At 42.1% G+C, this 25728-nt stretch overlaps 1 protein-coding gene across 2 annotated transcripts in view; it reads right to left on the bottom strand.

Annotated features, from left to right (window-relative positions):
* The window catches only part of vps8 (VPS8 subunit of CORVET complex), a 715536-nt gene that overhangs the window by 661842 nt on the left and 27966 nt on the right, over window positions 1-25728 (bottom strand). For both annotated transcript variants that reach the window (XM_068035875.1, XM_068035876.1), the window contains exons 7-13: window positions 20956-21080; window positions 18700-18786; window positions 12626-12693; window positions 10746-10899; window positions 6135-6194; window positions 5476-5583; window positions 1992-2072 (exon numbers count right to left, since the gene is read on the bottom strand). In XM_068035875.1, the coding sequence (XP_067891976.1) occupies window positions 1992-2072; window positions 5476-5583; window positions 6135-6194; window positions 10746-10899; window positions 12626-12693; window positions 18700-18786; window positions 20956-21080 (683 nt within the window). The remainder of the gene's footprint in view (window positions 1-1991; window positions 2073-5475; window positions 5584-6134; window positions 6195-10745; window positions 10900-12625; window positions 12694-18699; window positions 18787-20955; window positions 21081-25728) is intronic.

The following is a 25728-nucleotide window of genomic DNA, read 5'->3' on the forward strand; positions in this document are numbered from 1 at the left end:
TCACAGTTTGCACTCCAAGTTTCTCTGCTGTGTGTAACAAACAACTCCTCCAATTTTGCATAGACTGGGGAGACTGTCACACGGTTCCCTCAGTATTCCTTTTTCCTCTTCAATGAGGTCCAAAGTCTAAGAATCCCTCATCTCTCTCAGATTGCAGATTTTCACTGTTTCGCCCCCTGGAAGGTTCTGCTTCCCCACAGTACCGAAACAGCTCTTATCACAGTCATAAATGGCGTCCTGTGTGACTGTGACTAAGGTAAATATTCCTCCTCATCCTTTTAGACCTGTCTGAGGCCTTTGACACGGTTGACCACATCATCCTCTTCCAACACCTCTCCACTATCGTCCAGCTGAGTGAGACTGCTCTCACCTGGTTCCATTCTTATCTATCTAATCATAGCCACAGTATCACTTGCAATGGCTTCTCTTCCTGCTCCTGCACTGTTACTTCTGCTGTCCCCCAAGGATCTATCCTTGACCCCCTCCTGTTTCTTGTCTGCATGCTGCCCCTTGGCGACATCATCTGAAAGCACGACATTAGTTTTCACATTAATGCTGATGACACAAGCTCCATTTCACCATCACTTTTCTTGACTCCTCCACTGTTGCTAAATTATCAGACTGCTTATCTGACATCTCGTTATGCATGAGCAGAAAATTCCTCCAATTAAATATTGGGAAGACGGAAAACATTGCTGCTCCAAACTTCATCCTCCAGCTGCTGACTCTATTCCTTTCCCTGGCAACATTCTGAGATTCAGCCAGTCTGTTTGCAACCCTGGCGTCACATCTGAACCCGAAATGAGCTTCCGACCTCATATCTGTGCCATCACTAAGACTGCCTATTTCCACCTCCATAACAGTGCCTGACTTCGCCCTGGTCTCTGCTGCTTAAACCCTCATTCATGCCTTTGTTACCTCTAGACTTGACTATTCTGACTGGTCTCCACATTCTACTCTCTGTAAATTTGAGGTTTCTCTATCATCAAAAATCTCCTGCCCATGTCTTAGCTTGCACCAAGTCCTGTCACCCTATCATCCCTGTGCTCACTGGTCTATACTGGCTCCTGGTCATACGACGTCTTGATTTTAAAATTCTCATTGTTGTTTTCGAATCTCTCCATGGCCTCAACCCCCCTGCCTCTGTCATCTCCTCCAGCCCCACAATCCTCCAAGATATCTGCACTCATCTAATTCTGGCCTCTTGTGCATCCCTGATTTTAATCGCTCCAAGCTCTAGAATACCCTCCCTACTCTCCACCTCTCCATATCGCTTTCCTCCTTTAAACACTCCTTAAACCTTACCTCTTTGACCAAGTTTTTGGTCATCCTACCTAATATCTCCTTTTGTGGCTCAGTGCCATATTTTGTTTTATAATGCTCCTGTAAATTGTCCAAGGTGCTTTATGTTAAAGATGCTATATATAAATATATATAAATATAAATATATATATATATATATATATATATATACACACACACACACTATAAAATAAGTTGTTGTTGAATCACAACAGGAGGTCTGATGGTTTATATGGTCAAAGGTTATTGAAGGCTAGGGTGGCTCTCTAGGGTCATCACCATAAGTGGCACATACCATTACAACTCAGTTAGTTTCAGACAAAATCAAATGTAAACAGGGATCCTTGGAAGCAGACATGGTGAGGGCACGTACATCCATGCAGATCCCTTGGATTGTCCTCAGCGCAGCTGGTAGGTTTTCCAACCAGCTGAGGGATTTGTTTAAAGTGTTTTATTTTTCATTATTGCTAAATATTTGTTTTGCATCAGCAAGTAAACAGTTATAGATCAAGAAAAACACCAAGGATTCATTTAAAAAACACTTCCTCTCAAGCATCACTAAAATCTCAGGAATTGCAAACAGCATAAAGGCCAACAAACAGAGTAGGATAACTTAATGACAAGCTTACTTTTGCATGAATACATGCAAGAGACAGATGCAAACACACAACTGCAATATCAAAACATACTGTTAAATTGATGAGATCATAGTGCAGGTGCAGCTGTTTCTGCTTGCTCACGTGTATAGCGCCAGATTCATCTTTCTTCACCTGTAAAGATAACAAAAGAGATCATCCAAGAGATTCCAATTATAGAAGGGCGATATACAGTTACTGTACATACACACACACACACATCAAAACATAGATGAGGATATTCAACAGAAACAGATATGAGCACAAACAAAATACTCTTCCACATCAAAACAGTGGCAGGGTCCCAAAACTTCTGCAGCACACTGAGGCCAATTTCTATGGGAACTAAATTTTGCAGCATGAGAACGCAATTACAGTGGTACATTATATAGGCTACAATGTCCTATGTGCCCTAAGGATGAAGCTCCTCAATGGGATCACAGAATCAGGTATTATGTTACTATTATATCTTAACGTCAGTGTTTACAAGCTTTGTTTTATAGGGTCAGATGTGTTGACAGTAGCAAGAAGTGCTAAATACAGCAGCAGTCTCGTTGTTTAGCAGAAGCAATTTGTAATTCATCAAAGGCAACTGAGATTGTTCAACGAACAGAGCAAATCTTACAAGATTAGAGAAAAATCGGAAAAGCTACTCTGGACACTGAAATGTCGCAAGGTATTCAAAACACAGGAAATCCTGTTGCATTCACTTACAATTTTCTTGTGTGCAAGGATTGAAAAGACTCTTCCCCAATGACGTAACATGAAATTGAAAGGACCAGAAAGATTCCAGATTCAATATCTGATGTGAGTTGATCACATCTGGGTTGTGTGGGGAAGGAGGAATATCCAAAAAAATGCCCACTCCTAATCACTATCCATTGACCCCTCCTGAAAAAGTACTCAGGTGGGGATGTCAAGCAACAACTGGATTGGGCTGGAATATAAATTCCAAACCCCAAAGTTGATTAATATGCCAACTTTTTTTTTTATTCGTTTGTGGGATGTGCGCATCACTGGCTAGGCCAGCATGAACCACTTCTTCCTGAGGGCTCTGCCATCACAGATGCCAGTCTTCAGCCAATTCCATTCACTCCACATATCAGGTAACTGGATACAGCAAAGGCAATATGCCAGCTATATGCAGACTTATGCTCCCGAACAGCAGGACAAATCCAATCCTGCCAATTACCGCCCCATGAGACAACTCTCAACCATCCACAAAGTGATCAAAGGTGTAATCAACAGTGCTATCAACCCAGCAGTTACTCACCAATGATCTGCACACTGATGCTCAGTTCGGATTCTGCCAGTACCACTTGGTTCCAAACCTCATAACAGCCTTGGTTCAAACATGGAACAAAAGCTGAATTCCAGAGGTGAGGGGAGAGTGACAATCCTTGACAGCAAGGTGGCATTTGACAGTGTGTGGCATCAAGGAACCCTCGTAAAACTGAAATCAATGGGAATCAGGGGGAAAACTCTCCACTGGCTCGGGTTACACCTAGCACAAAGTAAGATGGTTGTGGTTGTTGGAGGCCAATCATCCCTGCCCCAGAATATCACTGGAGTTCCTCAGGATAGTTTCCTAGGCCCAACCATTTTCAGCTGCTTTCCTCCATCATAAGGTCAGAAGTGGGGATGGCCCCTGATAATTGTATAGTATTCAGCTCCATTCACAACTCCTCAGATACTGAAGCAGTGCATGCCAACAAGCAGCGGGACCTGGACAACATTCAGGCTTGGACTGCTAAGTGCGAAGTAACATTTTGCACCACTCAAGTGCCAGGCAATGACAACTCCAATAAGAGAGCATCTAACCATTTCCCTTAACATTCAACAGTATTCCCATCAGTGAATCCCCCTCCATCAACATCCTGGTTATCACCATTTGCCAGAAACTTAACTGTATTTAACTTCACTGTAAATACAGTGACTACAAAAGCAGGTCAGAGGCTGGGTATTCTGCAGTATGTAACTCACCTCCTGACTCCCCAAAGCCTGCCTACCATCTACAAGGCACAAGTCAGGAGTGTGATGGAATACACTCCACCTGCATGGATGAGCACAGCTCCAACAACATTCAGGAAATTCAACACCATCCAGGACAAAGCAGCCCACTTGTTTGGGAATCCATCCACCACCTTAAACATTCTCTCCCTCCACCACTGGCACACAGTGGCAGTAGCGTCTACCATCTATAATATGCACTGCAGCAACTTGCCAAGCCTCCTTTGTCAGCACCCTCCAAACCCGCGACCTCTACCACGTACAAGAACAAGGGCAGCAGACTCATGGGAACACCACCACCACGTTCCCCTTCCAAGTCACACGCCATCTTGACTTGGAGCTATACTGCCGTTCCTTCACTGTGGTTGGTTCAAAATCCCGGAACTTCCTTCCTAACAGACCTGAGAGTGTACCTACGCCACATGGACTGCAGCGGCTCAAGGCGGCAGCTCACCATCTTCTCGAGGGCAATTAGAGATGGGCAATAAATATTGGCCTGGTCAACAATGCCCACATCCTGTGAATGAATAAAAGTTACTAATAAGGTCTTTGAAACCATTGAAAATACTGCACTAGTGCCCAATCCAATCCTAGTTCCTTCTCCTTCCTTTCCAAATACTAATTGAATTCCCTTCTAAACTATGTTACAGTCTCTGGCACAATAACTACTTATAGTAAAGCACCCTATGTGTAAAAAGATTCTTCTGACTTCCCACTTTGTTCTCCTAGAGTTATTCTATGCTCCCTTGTCATCAAGTAACCAGTGGAAATAATCTTTACATACCTTCTCAAGACCTTTCAGTATTTTGAAAATCTTTAATTTGTTCCCTATCCCACTTCAAGCTTATTCTGTTAACATATCTCCAATTTTTCAAGTCTTTCTTCACCACCATTACCTCTCATTCCTGGTACCACTCTAGTGAATCTTTGCTCTCATCTTTCCATTGCTCAAATACCCTTTGCGTAATGAGATATCTGTAGTTCAAGTTGGCGGCTCACCACCACCTTCTCAAGGGTAAATAGGGATGGGCATTAAATACTAGCCTTGCCAGTGATGTCCACATCCCATCAAAGAATAAAAATTCCCCAGACACTGTCTTCTGCAAAGCAAAGGAGAATATTGGAAAAGCTTTGAATTGATTGAGAATTTAATCATGAGCTGAGACGTTGCAAATGCATGATCCAATACATGTTTTTAGTGCCCCATTTTCCTGTAGGTACCCAGAGAATGAAAACCAAAGAAATCACATCAGATTTTGGGGAAAAGTAACATTTCTTTGGTACCAAGCCTACATACGCTCTCTTACACAGCAGGCAATGGAACAAAGGGTCCAGTGTCCAAAAGAAGGGAAATTTCAATGCTAGTTAAGATAAAACATTTTAAAATTTATGGAGATGCCAATAAGCACTTCAGGGGCCAATGAATTTCTAATGTGGAATATTACTGGCAAATGGCTTTCAGAGGGAAACTTTTTCCCAAAGTATCTCACTACAAATGTAAATTCAAGTGACGTATTGCTAAACTTACCAGAAGGAAATGAATGGCATCTCCTCGACAAAAGGCCAGCATGGGCGTTACCGCATTTTGCACTGCAACAAACTGCCAAGATAGAAGTGGAACACTCGCTGGATTCGTCTGGAATGATCAGAAACAGAAGAGAGAAAAAAGAAATCATCACAAAGCTTAATCCAGTCATCTGATCAGGCAGGTATTCAGTAACTTAGTCATAGTAGGGCAAATAGTTCATTCTTCTACACTATAATAAATCCTGTTAAATAACCATGCTTTACTGCACTACATCAGTTTATTGCATAGATTATACAAGCTGATCAAGCAATTTCCCCAATGCACAAAGTAAATGGCCAATGCAATGTCCATTTTGTTGAAGAGTGAAAGCAGCAAGCATCGAGCGACAGGAAGAGGGTTTGTATTCATTCCCTCAGTTACCTGACCTCAATTATTCTGTTCAGAGGGATACTGTTGAATAGAGGCCAGGTACTTCTATCGCAGGGTGTTAGGGAAATGGAAAAATAAACAAAGAAAAATTAAGGGCTGTCATTGCCTGTGCTACACACATGCATCTGAGTTTTTGGCAGAACAGGTTCCCCATTCTTCTAATTGTGGTATGGGAAGACTCCATTAGAGGAAACACATAAAGCAAAGACAGAAAACAAAAACACACTTACCCTTCCATATGGGAACGTCAACCAAACTTTCAATGATGGTTTCAATCCAATGACCAAAACCTTAAAGACAAAACCATGATGCCAAGTTGATCAGTGTTCTAAAAAAATGACTTCCAGTTCCTTTTTTTAAATACACATAACCAGCAGGCAAAAAAAATAAAAATCTATAGAACAAGTTATGAAAAAGTTTGATGTTTCCCATCACAAATGTGTTTTTTTCCCCCACATCCAGATTCCAGCTCTCATATATGTGAATATTAATGATCAATTTCACCGAACACTTCTTCCTCGTCAACCCAAGTTTACCCTATAATAAAGAACAGTATCATTATCAATGATCACTGCTGACATGCTGCTGATCATTCTGGATGTTTTTCCACAAGTGCTCACATACTTCTTGGGAACAGTCACTCTTCTCAGAGCATTATCAGTAATACGCCTTCCACGTGAAACAGTTTTTGCAACTGTTACAAATCTGACCAGTTAAAAATATTCCTGCAGAGCAAGTATAAAACCTCACCCTATGGCAGTCTGTTCTTTGACTTTTTTTGTGGGTAGTAGGTGCATTGAAAAGCTGCAAACACTGTGGTCTCTTAATAAAAAAGAAAAGAAAGTCTTACATTTAAAAAGTACCGTTCATGACTTTAGAAGGACTTCACAGTCAATGAAGTACTTTGGAATTGTTGTCGTTGTTGCAATATAGGGCACGCAGCACAGCAAGCTCCCACCAACGTGATAATGACCAGATAATCTTTCAGTGATGCTGATTGAGGAATAAATATTGACTGGGACCTGTTATCAAATGGAACATGTACAACCACAGGTGATTGTGAAACCTATTCCTCAGCAGTTAAATAAATGTGATGATCCACTGAACAAAAAAAAGGCAATTTCCTGCCCGGTAACATAATACCAGCTTTGATTGCCAGCCAATAGCCACTGAGCTTTGAATATGGTCATAGGAAGCATGCAAGACAAGTTGGAACGCTTTAATACAAACTTCGCGGCCTGCCCAGGCAGCCAGGTCACGGATCACAGCAAGCCACACTCCTGTTCATTTTAAACCAGTTGTCAATGCTCTACGAGGCATCTGCAAGTGAGCCGGGTAACCATTTGCATCAATTAACAATCAATTTACTGAAAATTCAACTGTGTGCAAAGACTGAGATTATGGGCTGAATGTTACCAGCCCCTCAACTCCACGGGTCGTGGCGCGGGGACTGATATAATTCTGCAGGGAGAGGCCCGCCTCAACCCACGGCATCAAGAAGGGCCCGCCGCATATTACCAGTGGCAGGGGGATCTCAGTGTGGCGCCCCCGCCGCCTGGCGGCGGGCCATTCAGCTCCATATGTAGATTGCCATTTAATATATTTAAATTGACTTACCTGCCATTACACGCCGATTTTACGGCATGCCTTCGGAATTCCGCACAGAGTTCCGAGGCGAGAACCTGGTGAGGGGGGTTGGCGGAATAATAGAAATTTCAGGGCAGGAGGTGTGGAGGAGCAGGGAAATCAATTTTTGTTGGATGTGGGGTTGGTGGGAAGGGGTTGAGGGCCAAAAGATTAAAGATTGGTTGAGAAAATCCAGGTATTTGAAATATCAATTGATGGTCATTTCGGGCAACGAAATGACCATGGGGGGGCGGTTTGGAGATGGGCCTCCATAACATAATTTTATACTTAATAAAGATCAATAATGTTTTCCATTTAAAAATTTAAAATAATTGCAATCACGGGCAGCCGCTCCACCTCATTGGGAGGCTCAGTGGCTGCGTGCTGCTGTGTTTAAAGAGAGCCACCGCAGAGCGTGGCGCCCAAATAAAATTCAACCCTATATGCACTGTCCTTGCATTAGAAAGGAGCTGGAATTCTGATCAATTTGACGCAACCTGTTCTAAAATTACTAATTGCTCAGTAATTATTTTGAAACTTAACTGCTTTGTAAAAAAGAAACAGCAATTGCAGTCATTTGTTTTGAGTTTCTAACTTTAAGTGGCATTTTTAATTTGTGACAATCAGAGTAAGAGACACTAATCCTGGGAATGGAATATCCTTCCACTTCTGGCAGCCTGTCTCAGCAGTAAGCACTCTAGCTCAGCTACATCAAGGATGTCTAACATTTAGGAGCAGCTCCAAATCCACGTGCCCTAATAAATGAGTAGACTGCACGTGAAGGCCACATTTTCAAGTTTCCCTGTGTGAGTCACATGCATTCAGACAAAATAGCTCCAAAGATCACAGGAGTTAATTGTTAGCAACAATGGGCTGTTCATTAACATCTGTACAGTAACATAAAATGTCATACAACTTGCATTTATATCATGAACACTTCACCAATAGGATTAGAGAAAACAGACACCAAGCCAGAAAGGGAGATATTAGGAGGGATGACTAAATATTTTGTTAAAGAGAAGGGTTCCGAGGAGGATTTTTTTTTTTTAAAAAGGACAGAAAAATGAAGAGTTTTAAAGAGGGAAAATTCAGTGTAATATTCAGAAAGCTGAGGATTCTTCCACTGACAATAGGGCAAACAGAGTTTTCAGGGAAATACAGCAAAGACTGAGTTGGGTGAAGCCATGAGGATTTAAAAATGACAATGGAAGTTTAAAATTTGATATACCAGATGACGGGATCAACTTAGATCAGCAAAGACAGGTATGATAGACAAGTGAGACTTAGCTCAGGGCAGGATACATGCAGTAAGCTTTGGACAAGTTGAAGGTAATGGAGGATGAGAATCCAGTAATGAGAACCTTGGTGTACTCGAGTCTGGAGGTAACAAAGGCATGCAAAACTGGCTGCCTGCCTGTTCCTCATTCACCCTTTTGGCTGGTTAGTGCTCCCCTTGATTTGTACCCTGGCTTCAGCTGCTGCTTTGAACTTCCTGATAGAGCAGGTCTAAACCTATCAACAACTACTGCTGGGCAGGTGCTATGACCCACTGTCAGAAGTGGTTTGTTCCAGCTCTGCACACTGTTACTACTTTTTATCCGAACCTCTGCACTATTTCACTTGTCTCTACAATCTTCTCCTTCATGATCTTTCACCTTTACCACTGCTCATTCCTACTGCGTCCATGATCTTCTCTGCCATCACCTTTGCCTCTGCAATATTCTCCTTTGAGATCCCCAACATTCACTGTCGGAAGATGCCGTTTCTTCTGCTGCTGGTTGAGCCTCCTTGGGCTTGCGGCTGAATCCACCAATAGCAAAGCAGACTTTCCTGTCCTCCAGGCCGAGGAAACATAAAATGCTGAAACCAACAGCAGAAGCCAGCGTACACACGCACACAAATCAAATAACCACTGAGGTTGTGAGTGCTGTTACAGCCACCTGGGGTGATGTGGGTGGTTCACACTGTTCAACTCCCCACCTGACCGCAGCAAGTGTATTCGTATTAAAAGTCTGATCCCATTGGTGTTTTATTTTTCAAATAAACAGACAGCAACAGGTTTTCTTGTAAGTTTTAAAAACACCAATCAATTGTTTATTGATCAGTGTGCCTCATGCCAAAATTGTTGCAACCTCATTCACACACTCATCCGCGTGCGCACATGTGTACGCGCACGCACACAGAAGAAACAGATGGAGAAGGTAAAGAGGTAGGTGAGTTTTTGTGAGGGAGAAGGGTTACGATAAACCGGGTGGATTCTCTTGCGACTCAAATTCTAGATAGTTGCAGGCCTGAGATAATCACAGATTTTTGACTCGATTGAAGATTCTGTTGAAGATGGTGGGTCACTTTCAGCCCTCTCCGTGGTATAATGTAGATGCTGGATTTTTCAACAGGGCATGAGCTTTATGGCTTGCTGGAATGCCAGCTGTTACAAGTAGCTTCACCTTCTGGCTCATTCTCTCTCTGGCTGTCTTTGTTTTAAGACAAAACTGCGTCACCTCTCACTTCCTGTTAGGAGACACTCGGGTTTCTCCCCATGGTCATCACACAATCGTCCAGGATATGGCTACTTCACACCTCCTTTGTTTTAGGAGACATTCAATTCTGGAATGCTTTTAGGATAGGTGCAAGATGGGTTTCATTAACACTTTTTGGCTTTGAAGATTTGTCCTTTGTCAGACAGTTTGGATAAACAAAAGGATAATCCCCTTTTTCTTCAGAGGCCATTTTGGACCATTGTTCACTTTTTCAAAGAAAGGTTAATTTTTGAAAGACAAAGTGTCTTTTCGCATATCTCTTCACAGTTAGTCCATGAACGTTGTATTATCGCACTTCCGATGTGTGTGACAGTGCCAAATAACAGAAGCTCACAGACTGGGTCTGGTCTGCACTCCATATTGAACACCGCTGAGATACAGTACTATTTAAATGCAGGATAAAGCTCCTAACTGTGTTGTCCAACTAACTGTTCCAAGTCAAGTATAGTACTAATTACAAGATTTTGCTGCTTGCCAAGTGTCTTGCTCCCAAACTCAGAACAGTACATAGTTTTGAAATTCCATCTCCCATAGACATTATCTCCCATCCTTGTGGATCTTCTAGTAGTGAGCTGCACATGACGTCGAGTTTAAGTACACAGCCATTATTGGTGCATAGTAAGTCACATGTTGAACTAAGAGATTTGTATCACTCAATAAAGATTATATGTATACCTTGGTTAAAGACGCCATCGCCAGTAGCGAATACTGTGTAATCGGATGATCTCTCAGCTCCGACTTTACAAGCAAAGGTTCAATACAGCAAACTTCACCTTTAGCTCCACTAAACAAACAGCGGGACTCACACGTTCTCACTCCCATTACTCTCCTGGTGATAAAAATCACAAAACAAAATTCAGATACAGAATATTTTCCAGCTGTGCATGTTAAATTTGCAGTAATTATTTTGTTTTTAAATCTCCAATTAGATTACAAGAGTTTCAAGAGTTTAAAAAAAAAAGAAATAATTGTCAAGTTTTTTCCAATATCAGAGGTGTTAACTTAGATTTAAAGAGAATCCCTAAATGAAATACAGTAGTGTTAAAAGTACTATCATATCACAGCCCTGATAAGAGCTGTCAATGATTTTGCCAAGGAAAATGTTAATTGTCATTAAGATGAGTTTTTGAAGCTTAACTTTTGGAAATACTGGATTAGTTTATACATCATTATGCATTGCAATATTTACAAGCAAAAACTGCTGCATATTCGTAACATTTGTTTGCCTTCCATTGATCACCTTTGTGTTATTGGGGAGAGGCGTGCACATAATCTTCAGAGAGCAGTTTGTCCATGTTGAACAGTGAGGGTATGGGGATGAATAAATGTCTGAGTTCGGCTTGATTATCTTTGCAGACCAGATGGGGGTTATTTAGACAGAATTTTCCTCCAAGACATTACATGGGTGGGGTGAAGCCCACAATGGGGTAGGTGCAGCATGGCTTATAGAAGGAACCAGCCTGATGGACTGAATTCCTTACTTCTTTCCATGTTTTCTTGCATGACCCCTACCATTTCTATTTTTTTCCTCTTTCCTCCAGTGTGTTTTTTTTTAGATCCGTATCAGACACTTGCAGCTTTACAGTTAACAGAAGGCGCTCAATGGTAACACACAGGGGGCAGTCAGGTAACTCCCCCCTGTTCTGGTGCTGCATTCCCCAGCTGACTAGCAATGCTAAAATGGAGCAAACTGCAACAAAAACAAAATTTTCAAATAATACAGTATGATCTTAACTGAGAAGTTGTACTTAAATGTAAGAAATTCATCTCATTAGTTTAACCACCAGCATTACAAATGTTTAAATTAAATTATAACCAGCCATAAACAAAAACAAATCTGCTAATCTACATTATTGTGTTGAAAAACAAAGCTTAAAAGCAGCACTTGATATCCATTATGTTCTAAAGCTTTCTCCCTCCAACTTTCTCTTCCTCTTCTGAAGGTAATAAAGGATGCTGCAGTAAAATACCAAAGGCACTGGCAGCCCTTCTCGCTACAATCCTGTAAGTTAACTAATGGTTGGGAGAATCAGTTTAGCCTGATCCCGAATTTTCCCAATATTCGCACAAGTTCATTTTTCAACAAAGCTCTCCAATTGTGATTAGGAACAGGAAGAAAATTGCCACTGTTCCTGGTCCAGGGAGGCAGCATCGATGAACAGACTGGTCTCATGTACCACCTGGCTGCTGGTTCAAAACCAACATTGATAGAACCTTGCCTGAGGCAAGGACAGTTGAGGCAAACAAGAAGAAAATAAAAGGAAGCGTGAACTTACTCATTAAAGATGGAAATAAATCCAAACTTCAAAAGCATGATCTAGAACAGCATTCTATGCTGACATGAACATTGAAGAGGTATTAAAAATATTTACACCAACTGACATTCTTAATCTTGTGCATTTAGCATTTCCTGCAGCAAAGCCCATCTGAAACGGAAATTTTATGAGCAATAGGTATGTGTTAACTATAGGATAATGTCCGAGATGCAATATGAAGACCTCCTCTGGGAGATTATTTTCCCTTGTGTACAATGTACATACAGAAATGCATCTTACTTGAAGGCGAGCTCAAACACCGAACCTCCACTATCATTGCAAATGGCTGCAGTTGGATCATCAGTGAACTGCAAGAGAAGAATAATTTGCATCTGTTGCAAGTAAAATTCACAGAACTATTCGGTTCTAATAATCCTACTTCAAAACAACCCTCCAGGTTACAAATGGTTTATATTTAATACACAAGCTATCTGCTCCAAAATCCATTTCATCACATTTAATGCTATCTTCTCTGAAGATTAAAGTATTCACTGATTTATTGTCAGCCATTAATGGTCTCAAAATAATTAACAGCCTTTTATTACCATATAATATGAACAGGGTTTTTGCAGCTAACTCCCCTAAACATGTTACCTTCCTGTCAAAGTGCATGATGGTTGTTTAGCGTACATCAAATCCTCCCCGTTACTAACTTATGAAATGTTCTAAATATAAAGCCTTATGTTGATATTGCAGCTTTCTACTTGCAGTAACCAGGAAAAAACAGTCAACTCTCACTCCCATGCTTGCCATCGGTCCCATTTAAATCTTAAATTTTTTTTAAGTGCACCACTGGGAAATTTCTAAAATGAAAACCAGACACCAATACCATCCTTCTAAAACCAAAATGCACGTGCAGCCCCCACCTGCCCACTCCATTTATTTTTGGATGGCTTAGTTTTGGCTGGTTGGGGAGTCTCGGACTAGGGGGGCATAGTCTAAAAATTAGGGCCAGGCCTTTCAGGAGTGAAATCAGGAAACTCTTCTACAAAGGGTGGTAGAAGTTTGGAACTCTCACGCAAAAGACAATTAATGCTAGATCAACTGCTAATTTTAAATCTGAGATTGATAGATTTTTGTTGAACAGTGGTATAAAAGAATACGGGACAAAAGTGCGTATATGGGGTTAGGTCACAGATCAGCCATGATCTCACTGAATGGCAGAGCAGGCTTGAGGGGCTGAATGGCCTCCTCCTGCTCCTATGACTTGGCAAAAGGGGGCAATGCTGGTCTCTTCCAAAGGAATTAAAAGGGAAAAATCAGAAGCGTGGATTGTATCGGAACACCTCATTTATTTAACACCTTAGCTATTACAGCAAACAGGAGTTTACTGAATATGATTTAACTCATGTCTCCCACTATAAACAATGAGAGACAAAAAAGCAAATCAACAAATACAGTTCTCTGGTGGACTCATTTTACTACTGCTATAAGCTGTGATACAAGCCATTTAAACAAATATTTGTATAGCACCTTTAACGTAATAAAACGTTCCTAAGTCACTTCACAGGAACATTATAAAACTAAATATGACACCGAGCCACCTAAGGAGATATTAGGTCAGATGACCAAAAGCTTGGTCAAAGAGGTAAATTTTAAAGAGTGTCTTAAAGGAGGAAAGGGTGGTAGAGAGGCAAAGAGGTTTAGGGAGGGAATTCCAGTTGCCAAGGGAACTGAAAACATGGTGACCAATGTGGAGCAATTAAAATCAAGGATGCTCTAAAGGCTAGAATTAAAAGGAGCACAGATATCTCAGAGGGTTGTGCGGCTGGATGATATTACAGAGATAGGAAGAGGTGAGGTCAAGGAGGGAGTTGAAAACAAGGATGAGAATTTTAAAATCAAGACATTGCTTGACCAGGAGCCAATGCAGGTTAGTGAGCACAGGGGTGATAGGTGAACGAGACTTGGTGTGAGTTAAGATATGTGCAGCAGAGTTCTGGACGATCTCAAGTTTATGGAGCGTAGGATGTGGGAGACCAGCCGGCAGTGCACTGGAATAGCCAAGTCTACAGGTAATATGAATGAGGGTTTCAGCAGCATATGAACTGGGACGGGGCAGAGATATTACGGAGGTGGTAAAAGACGGTCTTAGTGATGGCGCAAATATGTGGTCGGAAGCTCATCTTGGGGTCAAATATAATACCAAGATTGTGAACAGACTGGTTTAGTCTCAGACTGTTGCCAGTGAAAAGGATGAAGTCGGTAGCAGAGTTTAGACAGGGACCGAAAGCAATGGCTTCAGTCTTCCCAATATTTTATTGGAGGAAATTTTGGCTCATCCAGTACTGGATGCCAGATAATCAGTCTGATAGTTTAGCAACAGTGGAAAAGTCGAAAGAGGAGGTATGAGATAGAGCTGGGTGTCATCAGTGTACATGTGCTTTCAGATGATGTCACTGAGGAACAGCATGTAGATGAGAAATAGGAGGGGGCCAAGGATAGCTCCTTGGGGGACACCAGAGGTAACAATGTGGGATCAGGAAGAGAAGGCATTACAAGTGATATCTATCTAATCGTAGCCAGAGTAAGAAAGGAAGCAGGTGAGAGCAGTCCCACCTAACTGGACGACAGTGAAGAGATGTTGGAGGAGGATGGTATGATCAAAACAGGCAGGATCTGCATTAATTTTAAAATTAGAAGCTCTGCAGATGCTACTGATGGGATAAATGGAGAGGAGAATATTCTGCCATTGACACTAATCTCTGGGACTGGGGATGGGGTTTGGCATTGTGGGAGTTTTTTTGGTTCACTATCTCAGGTCAACAGATGGAGTCAAAGTTACTTTGGAGAAATAATGAGCATATTCACTAACTGCTCAGCTGGTGCAGCTCATTTTGGTGCCCCGAGAACCATGCACAGAAAGACAGAGAGAACTGCTCGCATTTCTGATATCCTCCCATTATCAGTGGATAACCAAGGCCTTGGATAATTGAAAATTAACTGTACTGTCCTTCCACGTAGATAGCAAATTTGCCTTCAATGGCTACCATTTAATTGAAAGCATTATTTTGAAACTTGTTTTTCCTGTGTCCAAGAACAAGCAGAAACATATTTTTCAGGGCAGTACAGCGCCACATTTCATCTGGTCTGCATAATTAGGAAACCTAGTTTTGAACAATATATCGTGGATTATTGTCAGTACAAGAATTTGGGTCATTGGTATAAAAAAAAACTTCCTCCTTAAGTAGCCAGAAATACTTACAATGTATAAATGACAGGGAAAAAAAGCGGCATGAAGTTCATTGAGTATAATAAATTATAAGACGTGGTTTCTTAACCCATGTGATATAAAACAAAACTTCATGGATGTCACAGATTATAGTGAAAGATATTTGCAATACTAATATTTGGCTTAGAAGAAAAAAAGACTTGCATTTAGATAGAACCTTTCATGACCACTGGACGTCTCAAAGTGCTTTACAGCCAATGAAGCCACTGTTGTTTTCGTTTAGTTTAGTTTAGAAATACAGCACTGAAACAGGCCCTTCGGCCCACCGAGTCTGTGCCGACCATCAACCACCCATTTATACTAATCCTACACTAATTCCATATTCCTACCACATCCCCACCTGTCCCTATATTTCCCTACCACCTACCTATACTAGGGGCAATTTATCATGACCAATTTACCTATCAACCTGCAAGTCTTTGGCATGTGGGAGGAAACCGGAGCACCCGGAGGAAACCCACGCAGACACAGGGAGAACTTGCAAACTCCACACAGGCAATACCCAGAATTGAACCCGGGTCGTTGGAGCTGTGAGGCTGCGGTGCTAACCACTGCGCCACTGTGCCGCCACTGTGTAATGCAGGAAATGCTGCATCCAGTATGTGCACAGAAGGATCCTTCAAACAGCAATGTGATAATGACCAGACAATCTGTTTTTTTTTAGTAATGTTGATTGAGGAACAAATATTGGCAGGACACAAGGGAGAACTCCCCTGTTCTTTTTCAAAATAGTGCATGGGATCTTTTACATCCACCTGAACCAGCAGGTGGGGTCTCAGTTTAACGTCTCATCCGAAAGTCGGCATCTCCGGCAGTGGAGCACTCCCTCAGTACTGCAATGGAGCGTAAGCATTGATTTTTGTGCTCACGCCCGAGCAAAAGTGCTACCCACCGAGCCACAGCTGACACTGAGCTTCAGTCTTTAGCAAAACTAAACCATCAGAAATGGAATCTACATACTAAATACAGCAAGTTAATATCTCCTTCTCTGAACTACATTTCATGCCATTATTTGTTTAGCCATGTTTCTGAGATAATTAATGCTTTACTAGCTAGCTAAACCTCTGGTTCAGTTTCATTGTTCCTGTTATTAGTTGGCATGCACTTTTATACCTTTCCTTTACACCCTCTATTCCCCTACATACCTTTTCCAGTGACTGGATTTTACGATAAAAGCACAATCAAAATTGCGTTTTGCTGCTGAAATCCATTTTCTTTGTTTGAACTATTTAGTAGAACAAAGAACAAAGAAAATTACAGCACAGGAACAGGCCCTTCAGCCCTCCAAGCCTGCGCTGATCCAGATCCTCTATCTAAACATGTCGCCTATTTTCTGAGGGTCTGTATCTCCTTGCTCCTGCCCATTCATGTATCTGTCTAGATACATCTTAAAAGACGCTATCGTGCCCGCGTCTACCACCTCTGCTGGCAACGCATTCCAGGCACCCACCACTCTCTGCGTAAAGAACTTTCCACACATATCCCCCCTAAACTTTTCCCCTCTCACTTTGAACTCGTGACCCCTAGTAACTGAATCCCTCACTCTGGGAAAAGGCTTCTTGCTATCCAGCCTGTCTATACCTCTCATGATTTTGTACACCTCAAACAGGTCCCCCCTCAACCTCCGTCTTTCTAATGAAAATAATCCTAATCTACTCAACCTCTCTTCATAGCTAGCGCCCTCCATACCAGGCAACATCCTGGTGAACCTCCTCTGCACCCTCTCCAAAGCATCTACATCCTTTTGGTAATGTGGCGACCAGAACTGCACGCAGTATTCCAAACGTGGCCGAACCAAAGTCCTATACAACTGTAACATGACCTGCCAACTCTTGTACTCAATACCCCGTCCGATGAAGGAAAGCATGCCGTATGCCTTCTTGACCACTCTATTGACCTGCGTTGCCACCTTCAGGGAACAATGGACCTGAACACCCAAATCTCTCTGTACATCAATTTTCCCCAGGACTTTTCCATTTACTGTATAGTTCACTCTTGAATTGGATCTTCCAAAATGCATCACCTCGCATTTGTCCTGATTGAACTCCATCTGCCATTTTTCTGCCCAACTCTCCAATCTATCTATATTCTGCTGTATTCTCTGACAGTCCCCTTTCACTATCTGCTACTCCACCAATCTTAGTGTCGTCTGCAAACTTGCTAATCAGACCACCTATACTTTCCTCCAAATCATTTATGTATATCACAAACAACAGTGGTCCCAGCACGGATCCATGTGGAACACCACTGGTCACACGTCTCCATTTTGAGAAACTCCCTTCCACTACTACTCTCTGTCTCCTGTTGCCCATCCAGTTCTTTATCCATCTAGCTAGTACACCCTGGACCCCATGCGACTTCACTTTCTCCATCAGCCTACCATGGGGAACCTTATCAAACGCCTTACTGATGTCAATGTATATGACATCTACAGCCCTTCCCTCATCAATTAACTTTAGATAATGTCACTCCTCTCTTTGGCTTGAACTTTATTTCCTTCTTCACTGTGATTGACAATAATATTTACTCCACCATGTTTATTAGCTCCTTATCCACTTCTAATTTCAAATTCAATTTAAAGAACTCCTAAGTCCCTTCTGATAGTGACAGCTGTCAGCCTTCTAAATGGCAGCAAGGTGTCCAAAAACCACAACCACTCCAGATGGAACTTTGCATTTAAAGTGGAGCCCCTTCTTCTCAAGCCGAATTTTACAGCCAAAACACATCAGTCGTTCTGGAAGTGCCAATAGCTTGTTTCATTTTCAACAGACAGGATCACTAACTTTCAAATGGCCCATAAACAGTAAGTCTAAAAAAAGACATATGATTAAAAGACAAACATTCTGAAAAAGCTCTAACCAGAATCTACCAATCTACTACGTTCTCTGTTGCAAGCTCTGCATCAATGCTGAACTTACTACCTAACTTAAAGTTCAGAAAATTTTCAATAGCTTTCATGAGCTGCTAGTTATATTAAATTTGTCCATGATATTGTCAGATTGCAGTTAATAAATTCAGCATTCACATTTTAATTAAGAGGTTTATTCTTCCATCCTCTCGGAAACTGGGAGTGCTAGGTCACCTTTATGTGTAGAATAGCAGTTCCTGGAGGATGAGCATCAGTTATTGTTCTCAGCAACTTCCCATTTGCCAGATCCCACATGGTAATCTACAGAAGACAAAAAACACACACTTAAGTGACGCCAAGATGCCCAACTGTTGACAATTCCGTGTTCACAATTGATTTACATATCTCAGCAAGACTTACAGCTGAAAGATGAAAATCACTTTCAAGCACTATTTTTACAGACCAACATCCAATTCATTTTTTTGTAAATTCTCCCCTTCCTACATTCAGTCAAGCCACTACATACTTACAAAAGACATTCCCTAACCTTTACATCACACAGCCAAGTAAACTGAACTGAGCTCTGTCCCAAGGGAATACCAAGCATGAACCTAACTTACCATCATCATTTCCAGTTATTGTTTTAGAATAAGAAGCTATTTCAATAGGGTACATAAAGAATCCCATCATCTACTCTGATAAAGGTTGAGCTTCAGATTCATCTCTCAAGTCTCCAGCCAGTGACTGATGTAGCAGGTTGTAAGCTGGCTTTCTAACAAACTAATTTCTATAATATCCCCTGTCATTCTATCCAGTACAAGGAATCAATGATCTATTAATGTTTCTCCTTCCCATCTTCTCCTGAGAGCATTACACAGATACCAGCCTTGCTCCATACCTTGCCAAAGCAGCCATTATTTATATGAGCCTCAACTGCAAGGTTTTACAGGCTATTGCATTGCAAGGGCATCACAGCTGATCTATTCTTGCTTTTCTCCCCAACATCCATATACAAGCACTTCCAGCAGAGGATGCTGAATAATGATCAGGAGTAGGAATACTGGCCGATTTTTGCTGCGGCTAAGCGAGGCACCCAACTTCCTCAGCAGAAGTCATATTACACACAGCCAGATCAGACAATGCAGTGTGCGATTCCATGGGTGCCACCAGTCCTCTGGTGCCTTGTCCAAGAGGCTATTCCTCCTGTATAAGGCTGCATAGTGATTTATTTTTTAAAGTTAGTACCGGTAATAGTAATCATACAAATACAGGATTTTTATATTTTAAAAAAAGCCCATGGGCCAGGATTTTATCCTGGCGACGGGGGGTTCCAGCAGTGGGCCGGAAGGTGGGGGGAGACCTCGCTGGCCCTCTCTATGATCCCCACTGCAATTTCACAATGGGACAGCAATTAACTGGGAGGAGGAGCTCACACCTGCAGACCTGCCTGCCATTTGGAGGAGCAGTGGCCTTGGCTGGTATTGCAGGAGGCCTACAGGGGACAAGACAGCAGAAACCCCAGGACGCAGGCAAGTGGGGTCTGGGTTACCAAGGCCAGTGAGGCAGGCCCCGGCTAGGGGCATGGTGGGGGTGGGTTCCGGTGGGATGTGGGGTTGCCGCAGGAGCAGCCATCGTTGCCAGGGGGAGGGATCTCCCACCGGGGGCCATGGATTGTCCCCAAAGGTGGGACCTACCCACTGCACACCCCAAGCCTGCTAGGCGGCCGCCAGGTCTCACCTGATGCTGCCTCCACACAGCAGCAGGCCCCTCCGACTTCAATAAAATCAAAGTGGAGGCAGAAGTCTGCCCTCGAGTGGTCAGTAATTGACCACTTAAGGGCCTTAATTGGCCTGGAGCGGGAAGGCCGTTCTCAGTCTTCCCCGTACAGGACAAAATGGCAGGGGGGGCCAGGACAACATTGGTCACGCCTCCCAACACCACCCCTTCCTATTTTGGTTATTCCCCACCCCCCCCCAACCAACCTCCGTTCCCATCTCCAAGGACAGGATTAAATCCAGCCCGTGGTTGACTCTTAACTAAAGAGCCTAGCAAGCCACTCAATTGTATTCAAGGCACCTCACCACCACCTTCTTGAGGGCAATTAGGGATGGGGAATAAACACTGACATTGCCAGTGACGTCCACATCCCATGAATAATATAAAAACAACTTCAGTCATTTTGCTTAGAACATGATGAGTCCAATAAATAATATGCTCTAAAATGTAATTATTTTTGCCTAGCCATACATAAATTGAACTGTGGTACTCAGGTTACTGCAAATTCAACAGCCAGTCATGATTTGACAAGAATACTTGTCCATCAGCTCAAATGCTTAGAGGGAGTAATAACAAAAATGGTGGCTACAATTGAAGGCAGTTTTCAGACAAATGTGTGAAAAATCCTGGCCCCTCCAACCAAAAGGACCTCTAGTCCTCTATTCATAGGCCTGCTATACTACAAAATAACAACAGTATGTCAACTAAGCTTACCTGTCCTTTAGCAAACCCACAGAGGAGCCGAGTGCAGTCACTGTTGATACTGAGCGCAGATACTGCTCCGTACTGAGCCCCCACTGCTGTGCTCCCCAGACACAGTCGCAGAGCCTGATTTGGATCTGAAAAACAAATACTTTTCAGAAACAGAAGAGAAATTTATCACTTCATTACACATCTCCCTCTTGTAAGGTTGTGAAAAGAACACCACAGATATCGTCCATGCATCCAATTAGTGGCTTACTCTAAATTTTATAGGACTTGTTATAATCTCTGCTTTTCAGCACAGCAGAGAATATCAGAAGTTGAAGCTCCAAGGAAAATGTTTTGCCCATGAGATCTTCCAGTTACTTACAAAAAATAAATTCAAGAATAGCAGCAACATTTACGAACTCTTTTTGGACGAAGATGTTGCATGGTTTGATTTAGAACACATGGAGTTAAAACAGTATGTTCATTGGTAAAACGGCAGACATCTATGACAAACTAGTTTTCCCATTCCCCCAAGCACAGGAAATGTGAAATAAGCACGCAACTAAAGTAATTAACAGTGTGCCAATTAACACTATTTTTAAAAAGAGATAACTAGAAATAGGATTGAGGGACATAAGAACACGTAAAGATACAGAAACCATGGAAATGTTCATCAAGGAAAGAAAGTATTTTGGGTTGTATAAGGAAAAAACTTACATCATATAAAGCCCTGTATAATAAAGAATAGCAAGGTGAGATGAAAATATCAAAAGCATTAAAGAGTTTTCATTTGTATAGTACCCTTCAGAACCCCAAAACTTCCTGAAGTGCTTTACAACCAATGAAGTACAGGTACTTTTGGAGTGGAGATTTACCAGGATGGTTCCAGGGGTGGGGGATTTTAGTTACAAGGTTCGGTTGGAGAAGCTGGGGTTGTTCTCTTTGCAGCAAAGAAGATTGAGGGAGATTTGATCGAGGTGTACAAGATTATGACAGGGTAGATAAAGAAAAACTGTTCTCATTAATTGATGGTACAAGGACTAGGGGACACAGATTGAAAGTTTAGAGCAAAAGATGCAGGGGGAACGTGAGGAAGAACTTTTATACCCATCGCCAGAATTTTTTTTTTGTTCAGATGTTGACTGAGGGATAAATCATAGAATCATAGACTAGTAAGGCACCGAATCAGGCTATTGGGGCCACTGAGTCTGCACCAGCCCTTTCGATGAGCATTCTGATTCGTCCCACTTGCCTACATTTTCCACACATTCCTGTAATGTTTTCTCATTCAAGCATTTATACAAATTCCTTTTGGAAGGCTACTACTGAATCGAGGGTCATTTATGCAAAATGTATTGCCTCACACTAATTAAATTCCATCTGCCACTTGCCTGCCCTTTCTGCTAGCCTATCCATATCCTGCTGCAGGGAGTTTGCATTATCCTCATTGTTCGCCACTCCTCCAAGTTTGGTATCAAGGGGAAATTTTGAAATTCTACTCTTATTCCAAGATCCAAGTCATTTATACATACCAAAAAAGCAGTGGTCCCAGCACTGACCCTTGAGGAAGACAACTGTCTACCATCCTACAATTTGAAAAACAACCATTTACCATGACTCGCTGTTTTCTGTCCATGAGCTAAATATTTTTATCCAACTGGATACTGACCCTCCTATTCCACGAGTCTCAATTTTGTTAACCTGCCTTTTATATGGTACTTAATGAAACACTCTGCTAAAATCCATACAGACCTTCATCAACCTTCTCTGTTACTTCACCAAAAAATTCAATTAGATTTGTCAAGCATTATCTTTCTTGTACAAATCTGTGCTGGCTCTCCTTAATTAACTGAAACCTCTCCAAGTGTCTGTTGATTTTTTTTTCCTGATGTTTCTAAAACCTTACCCACCACTCATGTTAAACTAACTAGCCTGTAGTTGCTAGGACTGTCCTTACAGCCTTTCTTGAATAAGGGTGTCACATTTGCCACTCTCCAATCCTCTGGCACCTCCCCATATTCAGAACATTGCATGATTAAGGTAAGCCCTTCCGCTATTTCCTCCCCCACTTCCTTCAGCAACCTGGGATGCAAGCCAGCCAGACCAGGTGACTTAAATACCCTAAGCATGACCAGCCTTTCCAATACCTCCTCACTCAATTTTTACCCTCTCCATTGCCTCAACTCTCTCCACTTCTACCGATATTTTGTCAGGTTCCTCTTCCTTAGTAAACACTGATACAAAGTATACATTAGGTTTTATAGTCTTGTCCTTTGCCTCTAAGCATATATCACCCTCTTCGTCCCTAATAGGCCCCACTCCACCTCTTACTACCCACTTACTATTTACAAGCCAGAAGATTTTTAGGTTCCCTTTTATGTTGACTGCCATACAGTTCTCATATTCTCTCTTTGCCGGTTTAATTTTCCTCTTCACCTCCCATCTCAACTCATTGCATTTGGCCTGGCTCTCACTTGAAAAGTTCACCTAGCATGCATCATACACCCTCCCTTTTTTGTTTCATCATAATCATAACCTCCATCTCCCTTGCCATCCAAGGAACCCCGTTTTTGTTTCCCTTACTTTCACACTTGTTGCTATGTACCTAGCCTGTACCTGAAGCATCACTTCCTTAAAAATAACCCATTGTTCCATTACAGTTTTTCCTGTCAGTCTTTAGTTCCATTTTACCTGGACTAAATCCCTTCTCGCTGCACTGAAATTAGCCCTCTTTCAATTCAGATGTTCCACCTTATATCGTTCCTTGCTTTTCTGCATTACGTGTCTAAACCTTATGACATGATGATCATTCTTACAAAAGTGCTCCCACAGATATGTGGCCCACCTCATTTCCCAGTAATAGAACCAGCAGCACCTCCTTTCTAGTTGGGCCAAGAACATACTGATCAAGGAAGTTCTCCTGAACACATTTCAGAAATTCCTTCCCCTCCTTTCCCTTTACTCTAAAATTATCCTAATCGATATTTGGGTAAAGTCCTTCAATATCACCACTCTGTAGTTCTTGCACATCTCTGATTTCCCTGCAGATTTGCTCCTCTATCTCCCTCTGACACTATTTGGAGGCCTATAGAATACGCCTAGTAGTGTGATCCTACTCCTTTTGCTTCTCAACTCTAACCAAATGGATTCCGTCTTCGCCCCCCAAAGGGACATCCCCTCTTCGCAATACTACAATGTCTTCCCTAATCAGTATTGCCACACCTCTTTTTTTTTTCCTTTATCTCCTTTTCAGAAAACTTTATATTCTTGTATACTGCGTGCCCAGTCCTTACCATTTTTAAGCCACATTTCAGTTATTGCCACTACATCATCTTCCCAGACTGCTATTTGTGCATGTAGCCCACCAACCATATTCACATTTGGTACATTTATACATGTATTGTAATCCTGACTGCACATTCCTCATAACTCTTCTCAGTCTGCTCCTATCTAATAAAAAACTACTCCCTTCTCTAGTACTGTCCAACACTCTTACATTATGCACCTTATTCCACTTTTCTACTTCTATATGCTGGTGCTCACCTCCCTGCCAATTTAGTTTAAACCCTCCCCAACCACAGTAATGAACTTCCCTGTGAGGACATTGGTCCCAGTCCTGTTGAGGTGCAACTTGTGTTAATCTGTTAATTGTGTATCAATTGTTTAATTATATGCAGATGGAGGATGTTAATTGAGTACTTATAAGCTGACAGAGACTGGTGAAGGTTTTTGTGTGAGGAGCTGCATGTTTGTAATCCTTTTACTCTGTACAATAAATGTGAAACTGAGTAAAGATAGGATCCGGCATCATCCTTCCACAACATGCTTTCTGGAATTTAACAACCTGTCCCTTTTGAATAGGTGCCTTCTGCCCCCGAACTGGTCCCAATGCCCCAAGAATCTGAAGCCCTCTCTCCTGCACCATACTTCAAGCCATGCACTGATCCGCCTTATCTTCATAATTCTACTCTCGCTAGCAAGTACTGGGAGTAATGCAGAGATTACTACCCTGGAGGTTCTACTCTCTAGCCTCCCTAGCTCCTAAAAATCTGACCATAGGACCTCAATACCTGCCCTTGCTATGTCATTGGTACCAAAATGCACCACAACTTCTGGCTCACTCCCTTCCCCCTGCACAATATCCTACAACCTCTCTAGGATGTCCTTTACCCTGGCACCAGGGAGGCAACACGCCATGCAGGACTCACAATGTCAGTACAGAAATGCCTGCTTGTCGCCCTGGCTATGGAATCTCCTCTAACAACTGCATTTCCAGACTTTGGTGTTCCCTCCTGTACATAGAGTTATTTACCGCACAGAAGTAAGCCATTCAGTCCATCAAATCTATGCCAGATCTTCACAGAGCTGTCCCGTCAGTACCACTCCCCTGCTCGATCCCCATAGCCCTACAAGTCTATTTCCCTCAAGTCGCCATCCAATTCCCTCTTGAAGTCACTGATTGTCTCTGCTTCCCACCCTTCTTGGCAGCAAGTTCCAGGTCATTACCACTCGCTGCATAAAAAAGCACTTCCTCATATTCCCCTGCGTCTCTTGACCAAAACTTACAATTTGTGCCCCCTAATCCTTGTACCATCACTTAATGGGAACAGCTTTTCCTTGCCCAACTTATCTAAGCATGTCATAATCTTGTACATTTCTATTAAATTCCCCCCTCAATCCACTTGTTCTAAGGAAAACAAACCCAGCTTTTCTAACCTAACCTTGTAATTAAAATCCTCCATCTTTGGAATCATTCTGGTAGATTCTGCACCCTCTCAAGGACCCTAACATTCATCC

Source organism: Heterodontus francisci, chromosome 7 (genome assembly GCF_036365525.1).
Source record: "Heterodontus francisci isolate sHetFra1 chromosome 7, sHetFra1.hap1, whole genome shotgun sequence".
NCBI classification, from domain to species: Eukaryota; Metazoa; Chordata; class Chondrichthyes; order Heterodontiformes; family Heterodontidae; genus Heterodontus; species Heterodontus francisci.